Raw genomic sequence first — 12,063 nt, 5'->3', positions numbered from 1 at the left:
CCGTTAGCACGGCATCTGGCAACTGCATCAAGAGGAATGTTAAGGCAAGTGTCGGAGCACGGTTCGTTTCTCGTGTCACTGATGAGATGAGACTTTGTGGGGGCGGCGTGTGGGGAGTTGGTGCGGGCAGATAAAGGCCCATTACGAGATGAACCACCTTCATTGATCACATATTATTGATCGGTACCGATCGGAGTGGGGAGGGAGAGGGACACTTTGTTTACCCTCTGTAATGTAATTTATGGGCAGCAATACAATTGAGAGCCTATAGTTTAACTTATATCGGAGGCTTCCTTTGGTTTAAGATAAAGAAATGTTACTAGTTAAAAAATATATAATCTTTAATGTTAATTAACGTTCCTCTGTGTATCAAACTTACAGTCACAGTACTCGGGCACTTTTCACCGTAGAGTCGAGTCAAGCAATGGCTCATTCTGATCGGAAATAATTTAGTGTTTGCATTATTTATGACATGTATGACTTATGGCTTTCGACCTAGGTCAGAAAAACCATGAAGGAACATATTCGCCACGCTAATCTCATTGGGTTTTAGAAATTGCCACACTTCCTTTCTTTCCATTCATGTATTTATTTATTTTAGTTAAGTACCAGGAATAGTTTTTTTTTTTTTATAAAATGAATGCAAATTTTGGTAACACGTGCAGGACATATGTAGACTTTGCACTTAAACAGTGACATTTATCAGGCATTTTCTAGTTTATACGAGGTATATATATAATTCTTGAAGTGGAAAATAAATATCTTAAGCGCAGAGGGAGAGTGAGTCGATTGAGTGCATGCTCGAAGCGTGGGGTGCTGGTCACCGGATGGTCACAGAGGAGCACTGAGCCATTCTCTTCCCTGCACTCTTCAGCCCAGTGTAGATTTGGCCCATCTCCATTGCTCCCTCCAACCCCACCACCTCCAACAGCTGGTCGCCCAGATCTGAATTGTCACACAGAAAAAAACAAAACGCACACAAAAACAATTATATTAACTTTCAGCTCGTTAGACCTTGAGTTCGATGGGAACTGTCACCTGGTGAAGAGTGAAAAGGTAAAAATGTGGTGCATGACTGTTTTGTTCCCGCACCTTTGCAAACCTATGCTGATTATAAATTAAAGTGAAAAGAAAAATGCAGCCTATTGTACTCTGACAGAGGATGCATTGCCAAGTCCATAATAATGCTGCCCTCATTATTCCCTGCCTTGCTACTAGATTATCCCCCCCTGGAAGTTTTCAGTGTATTGCCTTCTGCCTTTGGAATTAATATGTTAATGAGATTAATTTCAACACCCTACGTACTGAGCTGGGGCAGTGTGTGCGTGCGTGTGGAAACTCTGCAGGCACTTATAATATTTCTTGATGTTCATAAAATAATATACAAGTTCATTTATATAAAAAATGACGTAGGTTTTTTTTTGCCATCTGTCATAGAGTGGAAAGAGCTCGATATTTTTGCCAACTGGTAATTTTCAGTCATCATCATCAGCCATTGTTAATCCACTGCTGGATGTAGGCTTCCTTCAAGCCACCACCATCTCTCAGATGATGATGTATGAATCCACCTCGTATCTGGACACTAGTTGATTTCATCGCTCCTTCTCTTCCGTAGTTGCCCTTTAAAAAAAAAAACTTTAGAAAGCGACAGAAACATATAATACCGTTATTATTATTTGAAATTTACCTGTGATTTTTATTCATAAGTTAATTGAAGCAGAAATATAACTTTGTCAACATGTACGATTGCCTCAAGATGAGCAAATTATTTAGTAAAAATAAACTTCTAACTAACAGCCCTTTGTCGATCCGGTGGCAGATGTCGGTCATGGGAATTATGTGACCATACTACACCGTGCCGGTCAGCGCGAGTTGGCGATGGCAGGAGGCCCCACAAATCGGTTTCAGATTTCACTCGCCAATGATGTTAGCTGTGACTCGGAATTATACTCAGATCACTGGGTTCCGAGCACAGAAGCACTTGCGAATGCGCCAACAGAAAATAATCAGAATAAAGTATTCAAATACTGCAATATGAAAACAACAAAAACAATATGCCACTACGAGAGCGTTTAAAATAATAACTGGAGCACAGTTCGATGTGCAACTGTATCTCTCTCTGGATTCACCATCCCCCCCCCTCCTGCCCAGTCAGACCATCTGGCACGGCACCTTATGGGTGATAGCCAGGCAAAGGACAACCGAAACGTGCTTTTATTATGGGGCTCAGTGCTAGTTCTGGGATGATTAACACGTTTAGTTGAGTTTTCCACTCCTACCGATATTTGAAAAGCCAGCGCAATTTTCTTGCAGGTGAGCAAACCTAGCAGTCTGGCTCAGGGAGGCTCTCATCCAGCAGTGGATCGATAGTGGACATTAATTTTGATGAACAGACAAACCATGGCGGTGATAGTAATCTTGAAACGTTTCCTTTTGTTCGCAAGTAGAATTTTATTTTAGGCGCTTTGTGAAATGTGGTCTATATACTGCGTGTGAATAATACTCTATAATTTGTCACATGATATATAATTCTGTTTTTAGATATTACTATCGTTACGCTGTAGCTGTAATCCTAATTTAATGGTATAACTTTATTGTATTTGTTAATATTACGTTACAGTATTGCGTTAGTGTTGTAATACCGTATCATTAGAATTGCTGCAACGAAGAAAAGTACTTTATGGAGCGATTGAATAAACTCACGTGCAGGGACTCGCCAGATCATCACAATACTGTACTGTGCGAGATAGCAAGAGCAGAGGAATGTCTCATCCAACAGTGGCTAGATTATGGCCACTGATGATGGTGATGGCGACTGCACGTGACAATAGAAGACTAAGATATGCGTTTGTATGCCTCGCAGTGTTGCCAGTCCATCGTAACGTGCGCTTGGAAGGGCACTGACATCACAGTTTCGATGTGAGTCCAGTGTGAGCGATGCGCACATGGACTCTGGTGAGACTTAACTGTTCATAAAAGCAAGAGTATTTGTTTTTTTGTTTGTTCACACTTTTTTTTATGTTTGACCATTTAAAAATAGAAACCCGTTTTGAACTTGCAATTGTGAGTATATTTTGGCATCTCTTTATTTGGTTAAAAAAGAACAGAATAGATGGCCAAGCTTACTTTAAACTTCATTGGTGTTGGACTGTACATACAGTATTCACACTGCATATTTTTTGCCACCTAATCAAAAAAAATATAGCCACTGGGTTAAATATTTAAGACTCGGCAATAAAATGTTCATTAAAATTGGTACTTGAAACGACTAGGCACGCTACTTTCAAATTGTCAAATTTTCCCTATGCTAAATTTAACACTTAAATGTCCCGGACGGACGCGATGCTAATTAAAACTCGACCCAAGATAAGGTCATCGTTTTTTTTCTTTCCACACTGGTTGTTGAAAGTCATCATGACCAAAAGAACATGCTAAATAGGAATTATGGGGAGCTCGGGGGTGACGTGATGATGCCTTGGGGACCGAAGGGGCAGGGAGTGATCAAAGGCAAGGCTCGCTCGCTATACTTGGAGGGCATGGCTGAAGGAAGTTGGCTGTTAGGAAGGTCTGTAGGACATGCCCCCGTGGATGTCAGATGTCATTTAGACCCCCCCCCCTTAACTATCACCCCACCCCCCTTAACTATCACCCCACCCCACTCCACCCATGGCATATCAAAAGACAACAATGGGAGCTTTTATATTCAAGCGGGTGTCTATGAAATGCAGATGCAGAGAAGAATGAGGAGACAATAAATCTAGGCCACCGCTAATTGCCTCGTTGGGCAGTGGTTGAATACGTAGAGAGGGCTGCTGGGAGATGGCCTTAAGGTGCAGCCATTTTGTAGCCCAAGGAGACAAATGTCTGGACACGGGCGATGGAATAAACAAACAGACAAACAAGCTGACTGCAGCATCCACTCCCTTGCGGCTTTGATGTCCTTTGTTGGGACCAGATGAAAGTTTGGGAACACCAAAGCTTCCATGTGTTTAGGAATTAGGAATTATTGTGCTAGGGTTGTAGCCAGGCAGGGCCTGCTGTTGTAATTCTGTCTAACCACATTTTGCCATTCATTAGTCAATTTTACATTCTTTTTTTTTACTTATATCTTTCTCGTGGGACTGTAATGAATACAAATGTCGTCTTAATTGCACGTGTGTAAACCTTTTTGCTAGTTTTGCAGCTTGATCTCAGGGTAAAATTAAAGGTGCAAGCCTCCAAGAGGGAGTGTCTTATAGAGCCCCTGGAGGGTATGTGGGCCTGCTTGTTCACGCTGTTCCAGACATCTGGGAAGAGTTGGGAGCTGGCTCACAAATGACGGCATCACATTCATTCCTCTATTTAAGACCGAAAGAGGATTTCTGCACAAATCTGGCTGCCGCCTGATGATGCTGGTTGTAATTACTGGCGAAACGTCGTACTAGAATAGTAAATGTCGTGAGTTTACTCTCCAACACACCGGTGTGCTGTACTAGTAAATAATTGGCATGTTTTGTTTACGTGACAAACCTTACTAATTGGCTGTGTCAGGTAGTGGCGGGTTTAACGACACTTTTATATTTACACGCTATAACCCAAAAACCTATATTATGGATACCCAGACCAACCCAATGACACCTTTCCGATCGACTAACGGCGGATCTCATTGTATATATGTCTTACAATTCTACACAGTGGCAATGATTTAGTTTATCAGTCCTTTTATTATTTTATTTAGTTTATTTACTTTCATTCTCCCCTTTTTTGTTTACAAAGGTAAAACAAAAACCGCTCGTAGTCTTCTAAGCACATGTGTACGAACATGCTCTTAGATGGGAAAATTCAACTGATGTTCAAGAGCCGCTGTGCTACTTCATTCCAAAATAAAAGTAAACGAGCCAGGCCCTGCAGGCGCCGCCTGTGAGGTGTACCTGCTAATTGCATTATCTGTTACGAAAGTGGTTCTTGCTCTGATTGCCTGCACAGGGGAGGCAATTACTGCATGTCGTGACTAATTAAGCAATAATGAGGCTCCTTGAATAATGATGTCCCTGGCGAGATCAAAATGCGGCGCTTTGCAGACACGGCGGTGACATGTGGCGTGGCATCATCTGAAGGCTGGCATAAAAAACAAGCCACAGTACGTGTAGCACGGTCTGTTCACGTTATTATCTGCACGGGGTCCAAACCCTTGACAGATTGCCTTCGATGTGTAGAATGAAAAATTCTCGGGTAAAGATGCGGCCCTGCAAATGCTTGCTCGTGCCACTGCCGGCAGAAGGGCCTTCGCTCCACGCTGAGCAGATTGGTTTGAAGAATTGGGAGTACCCACACTTTACTCCACCACACATGACCTGCTGATGAACTAACTATAAGTGAACCCATGTATATTGCTGGGTGGGCAGAGGCGAGGTCTTGGGGGGATTTTAGAACTTGCTCCATTGTTTCAACTGCCACTGCCGGGAGATCGATTTTTTGTTTATTTTATTAACAGTTTTTTTTTTATCAGGTAAGGCCCACTGAGCTATATAGCTCTTTTTCAGAAGCGATCTGGCCACAAATGATAGCTCAACGAAGTGGCTCATCATGTGGAAATGTATAGCACATGTTTCTAGCATGCAAACTCGAAGTAAACAGGTGTCAGGGTCGGGTTTGAACCCACGACTTTCGGTATACCAAGCGAGGTAGGTAACATCTCGCCACCGTGTAGTTGACCACTTGATCTAGCTGACCGCTAAACCAAGGCAGCATCCATCCAACCTTCTATTAGTATGAATTGAAAGTGGCATTTAAATCACAGGCCCTTGTCATTTAACCACCCCTGCAGCCCATCAGCGATTTGATGAATTGTCATGTTTCAAGGTTGCTATTGATCTTGAATTGATTTTTGTATTGTTTTTACCATCTCGGAAAAAAATGTTTTGTCCACTGTATTAGCCGATCATCTGCATCATCATCAATCATCAGCTATAGTCAATCCACTGCTGGATGAACTTGCCCTAGCCGCCACCATCTCTCGCCATCCTGTGATGTAAAAATTCACCTTGCACCTGCCCCAGAGTTGATGTCCGTCGCTCCATCTCTCCTGTGGATGTACTCTCGGATGCGATCCATAATTTGCATATACAGTACAGTATTGCATAAATTACAAATAATTTATTTTCACACGCACAACTTGATGGACTGTATGTATCTTCCACATGAACAATTCATTTCAATTGATGCATTGTTCTTTGTTTTTTTCGGTAAAGTCACGTAGGTAAAATAAAATTAATTTTAGATAAAATTTATCCTTGCAGTCACGAAAGCTTCAAATCTAGAATGATGTATTGTTCCTTGCCTACAATATGTTACTTTCTGGACACAGCCAAACGCATTGGCAGAGTGCTTACTTTATGCACAAAATACAAACAATTCTATCCTACATAGGAACTAACTTACTTTGAGTTTTCTGACAGCCAATATGACACTCTATTGACTGCCGAATGCATGACACACTCTCATGAATTGAATTATTAATACAGATGTAATGGAACTGTGACTTCCCACATGTTCATCTGAATCATGCAACAGTCATGCCTATTAAGCAGAGCCCTTGCCATTCACACACACGTAACGAGTGTGACGGCTGTGAAATGTTATATTTGTCCATGACCAAATCATCTGGAATTCACCTCATCTCGTGACACTGAGAGGATGAGGAAAACATGGATTTGATGAACATGTGTAAGTTAGGGCTGTCACTTCAACTCTTAACGAGAGGTCATCTTGGACAGGACACGTCGCCAGAAGGGACAATAGCCGATGGGTGAGACTAATGACGGAGTGGCAGCCTCGGGAGGGAGTGAATGCTCCGCAAGTTTGGCCGCCACAGAGGTGGAGCGAGGAAAGCTCCATCTAGTTGTATTATTGATCGTGTGGATTTTTCTCCGGGTCCTCCGGTTTTCCCCCCTCCACATTTAGAAACGTGCGTTTAAGAGTATTTCGCTGCTATAAATTTCGACATGATAGGCCACTTTGTTGTTGGGATATAACATGTGGCCAGGCCGCTGTTGAAAAAGAGCTATGTACCTCAGTGGGCCTTACCCTGTTTAAATAAAAGTAGTAAACAAAAAAGTCACATCGTGCCGGTGCTCGTTGCATTGTTACATCGCAGCACCACGAGAGTTGGCGATGGCATGGGGAGGCCTTTACCCAGCAGTGGATTGCTCACGTTCTGATGATGATGATGATGATGGCGATGCCGAGTGCATGTTAATGCGATGGCGGCACGACCCTGCGCAGTGTGACCTCACCCTGCACGCAGTACTTGAGCTCCTTGGGATCGGTGACGGTGGTCATCGCGCGCTCAGGCGGCCGCTTCTTGCTCTGCCGCCTGTAGTTGCGCCGGCGGCGGCTCTCGCCCCACAGGTTGGAGCCGCCGTGCATGCTGGGAATGTTGAGCAGCGCGACCCCCTCCAGGGAGGTGTTGCTCAGGTCCAGGAGCATCCCGTCGCACTGAGAGGGAGACACACACGCACGTAGCCGACAAACGTGGAGATCTGCATCGGTTTCCACCTTCTGAGCTCTCATCGTCTGGAAGGTCCGGAAGGTCAAAGCTACATAAAGTAAATTTCGATTTAAAGCTTTCGTGACTGCAGGGATTCATCTGTTTCTTCACCTGAGGAAGGCTACTTGTGTTGTGGCCGAAACGTGGTGAGAATTTTATTTTATTATGTTTTATTTTTATTATTTTATTATTTCCCTTCTACGTGACTTTACCGAAAGAACCAAGAAGATCTATAAAGTATTTTATTTTCATGTGGAGAGAGGGAACGTTGTGTGCTTCATTTATTTGATCGTTAAAATATCTTGGTTCTTTGCGTTAAAGTCACGTAGAAGGGAAACAATACGTGACTTTACCGAAAGAACCAAGAATATGAATCCCTGCAGTCACGAAAGCTTTAAATCAAAATTAAAATATCTATTATCAAAATGCTCCACAACAGTCCATAATACGTTTTATATGCCAGTCAGTCTTTCTGACCTACTTCTTTGCTTTAAAGAAGGGTTTTAATATTTAAATGAGTGTAGTAAGTTTTGTTTTAATTGCGTGAGACTCGGTGCAGCTTTCCTTCATTTGACCCTCCACCCACCCAGCCACCCAGCCTACGGATTGGCCCTGTGGAACATTGCAAAAGAATTACTTCTTAGCGGTGATTTCTCATACAACTGAAGGGCAACAAAAAATAAAACGACACTGCGGCGTGCGGTGGATACGTTGCGCAACATTTGCCGTCGGTCGGTCTCCACGGGGGAGTCGGCGTTTGCCGCCCCTCGGCACTGCGAGGGAGTACACGCGCACAGCGCCCGTCCAGGCCTACGTCACCTCGATCTCGATGCACTCGTGCAGCTTCTTGCAGGTGGCCGAGAACGTCTCCGAGGTGCCGAACTCAAAGTACCACAGCTTGTTCTTCATGCTGCCCTCGCACAGTGGTGGGAAGTGTGCCAAGCGCGAACATTTCACATCAGCATTATTGTGTATTATCAGGGTATCTCAGCTGAATCGTCATGCTTCTGAAGTCTGTTCGATGAGTACAATCAAGTTTGACATTACCACTTAGTGGCAGCACAAAAGTGGTTGAACACCACTCACTACTCATTTGATAGCAGTGTTTTATATATATTTACCACAATTATATTTCAATTGTGGGATTGGCATCATGGTATGTGATGTTCATTTGGATCTCGATGGACAGTACATCATGTGTTAGAGCACAGTCGGCAGAAATGTATATCACAGAACTACTTTTGAGATCCCTTCCAGTGACCTCGTATACACACCGGGCATGCTCGACTTTCCCCAAACATGCTGCTGTAGAGAAATGTGCATCGCATGACAGTCAAACTGAAGTTGGCAATTCTCAGAATTAAATTGTTTTGACAAATTAAGTGAAAACTTAATTTCATACGATCGGTTTTGTTTTTTGTGTGCGTGTGCACTCAGTGGTAACTGGGCTTAGACCACCAAATCACTACACTTGAGCAACTGGTTCGATCACTGATGGCCACCGCTTCAGTGCTTTGACCCCCTGAGCCCCCCAGGCCACTTGATTGATTTTTAAAAATAATCATATTTTTTGTGGAATTATTATTGATGGAGGGTAAGTGTGCTGTGGTGCAAACACTTAATTTGTAGTGGAAATCAGGATTATACTGCAAATGAGCTGCTGCTGTAACACAGCGTGTCTTCTGTGGAGAGATGATATTTGCACAAATTAAATAGAAATATACGCAAACAAATTATTACGGAAATTAACACAGAGGTGTCCAACCACTTGCTGATGGAGACGCGATTTGTAATTAGCCTCGAAATAGGAACGCGAGCGCAAATTTAAAAATGTTTTGCCGGAAAGTAAACCGGAAATAATGCTGAAAGTAAGTGTCGCCACAGCAGTAATTAACAATATTTGCCCACATTTGTAGTGTTTGTTTACATCCTCACACTCCTGTTGTTTCGGATAAACTCGCGGTTGACACACGCAGCGAAAGGAGCGCGTGTGAAGGGCGGCGCAAAGGAATTTCAGGAGGCAATTCCTCTCCTCTCGGCCCAATTGTTGTGAAGTTGCAATGACGTGCAACGTCGCTCGGGACTGTGTATTATAGACACTCCCTCTCGCGCTTCTCCGAAACGGTACTTTTCAGCGAAGGCGTGTTACTTTCCAAGAAGCAGCGACGTAGCAGCGCGTGGCGTTGGTAGCTTTACCACCGCGGGTATCCGGAGCTGCCCGCATCACAATGGCAACTCGCGGCGGCGGAGGTTTCGCGTTGCGCGGAGACAAGTAAGAACACTTCGGCGGCAGGAGTCTATCGCACTTTACATTGGAAAATAAACTCCGAGTAAAATCTAGCCGTCAGAATTTTGGCAATGCGTTTATCGTTCGCGCCATTCGTATCACGAAGGCGTTCTGTTTCACAAACGAATGTGGTCTGCAGTCGTTTCACATTATAGTGGGAAAAGACGCTATTTGGTTGGCAAATTTGTGACGCATTGCCGGCACCCATTGCCTCCACTTTTTCGAATAATGTCAGGGATCTTTGAAGTCCACTGTGAAGCAGACAGTGAGTAATTATGGTCAATGCGCCACAGCATTAACTGGGGAGGCCGTTGGGCTCGAACCACAAACCTCTGCAACAAACGGCGATGCCCACTACTGCTCGGCCATGTTGCTGTGACTTGACACTAAACGGTAAATTTCGTGAAGGGTGGCCCAATGTCAAAAAATAAATAAACTCGGCAACTGTTGATTTAACCATTTTGGTTTTGACTCTCAGAAACAAGTGACAGCGTCATATTGCACAAACATACTGTGTACATTTTTCCCCTTTGCCCCTCATGCATAAAATGGCATTTGGAAGATTAAAAAAAATCTTAATAAGAACGGACCGGCGATCGTGATAACAAAAACGACGATGACGATACGATGATAACGCACAAGGTTAAATAATCCGTCCGCTCACACAACCTATCCTCCCTCCCTCCCCCCCCCCCAGAACCCTCCATCTCAGGAGAGAATCACAAACAGATCGTTACTGCCTTTCGTCGGCCGCGTGTTAATTGGCCACGTGGGAAGAGAACGGGTGGCTCTTTTCTCGCAGCGGGGAGGATAGCATCCACGGTGGGCCCGCAGAATAAAGAGCCGCTATCGTGCGCGCACGACGTTGTGGCCTGCCACCTAAAATTGCCCTGACAAGTGTGAAATTCCCACTTCGGAGAGAGGAAAAAAACTTGACGGTGTTGTTAATTGATCGCTTTCCTCGGCGCGTTACGCAGTGCAGCAATTACAATGGCTCGTGATGCAGAATTATAATTACGGCCGTCACGGAGATGACAGTGCTGTGCAAGGGCAGCAGAACTACATCAGGACTGGATGAGCAGTGAAAAGTAAATGTGAATGCAATGAAGGTTCAAACCATTGTAGGAAAGAGAATCGCATGATCATTTTCTCACAACTAATGTTTAATGTAATAAACAGCCCTTTGTCGATCCACTACTGGACAAGGGCCTCCCCACACCGTGTTGGTCACAGGGCTTCATTGACCATACTTCACCACGCTGGTTCGTGCGGGTTGGTGAAGGGGGTACCCCAGGACCGGTTCAGTTATCAGGACGCCAATGGAGCTCTGCACTTTAAAATCTGAATTGAAAAATAATTTCTTTAGGACAGTTTTTTTGTGTGTTTTAGTTTGTTGTCCTTCCCCCGCACCTCCGATTAGCACGGTTGGCTACGTACGGTGCGAAATAAGTTCAACATGCATCACGTATATACATAGCCGTGAATGAGAATCAAACCTCGTCACCGGGTAAATAGTGAAGTGTGCTTACCACTGTGCCATCCCTGCACCCCGTCACATCACTAGAGCCGAGTACCCATTCGAATGACACAGAGTGAATCCAATCAGAGAGAAAGGTCCTTCAAAAAGAGACCCAGAGTCTGAGAGCATGCTGCGTTAAGATTTACGTATTGATTACATTCTGCATTATCATAAATTCAACATATGGTTGTCCCAAATTGTCAATGTACGTTGCACAATATTGTCGGAATGAATGGAGCCCAAGTGATAAAAAAGGCAACAAATGAAATAGCAATTACTTATCACATATCCGCAACAAAACCTGAAAAGTGGGTAAAGAGGAAATTACACTGAGCGATGGATAGAGGAGTGCATGCATCAGATAACGACCGCAAATCAAGAAAATAATATTGACTTGTTGAGAAACGTTAGTGGACACAGGAAGGATGCATCACTACACGAGACAATGGCTGAGAAACAATGCAGCAAGTAAGGTGGATTGTGGCATCACAGGCCCATGAAGGATAATGATGTGGGGCGGACTTCATCCAGGAGTGGACAGAACATGGCTTATGAAGATTATAATGATGGCCTATTAGGTTTAGCCGGAGGTCACATCTTAAAGATCAATCGCCGTTGGTGATTTCCCACAAGTTGAAAAGCTCCCTCCCTCCTCTCCCTCACCTCTGACATCGCTAGGTGACAGCGACAGAAACAGCAGCAGCCTTTTCATCCGGTGGCTAAAGAGAA

The 12,063-nt window shown here is 43.9% G+C and overlaps 1 protein-coding gene across 4 annotated transcripts in view; it reads right to left on the bottom strand.

The window, feature by feature from the left end:
- Window positions 1–12,063, bottom strand: part of LOC116941046 (diacylglycerol kinase beta-like) — an 82,404-nt gene that overhangs the window by 7,857 nt on the left and 62,484 nt on the right. For all 4 annotated transcript variants that reach the window (XM_032951632.2, XM_032951636.2, XM_032951633.2 and 1 more), the window contains 3 exons: window positions 8,348–8,438; window positions 7,275–7,476; window positions 825–945 (listed from right to left, as the gene is read on the bottom strand). In XM_032951632.2, coding sequence (XP_032807523.1) covers window positions 825–945; window positions 7,275–7,476; window positions 8,348–8,438 — 414 coding nt within the window. The remainder of the gene's footprint in view (window positions 1–824; window positions 946–7,274; window positions 7,477–8,347; window positions 8,439–12,063) is intronic.

Source organism: Petromyzon marinus, chromosome 10, assembly GCF_048934315.1.
Source record: "Petromyzon marinus isolate PM22_M1 ecotype Great Lakes invasive population chromosome 10, UKy_Petmar_22M1.pri1.0, whole genome shotgun sequence".
NCBI classification, from domain to species: Eukaryota; Metazoa; Chordata; class Hyperoartia; order Petromyzontiformes; family Petromyzontidae; genus Petromyzon; species Petromyzon marinus.
This window is presented reverse-complemented; position numbering and strand designations above follow the sequence as displayed.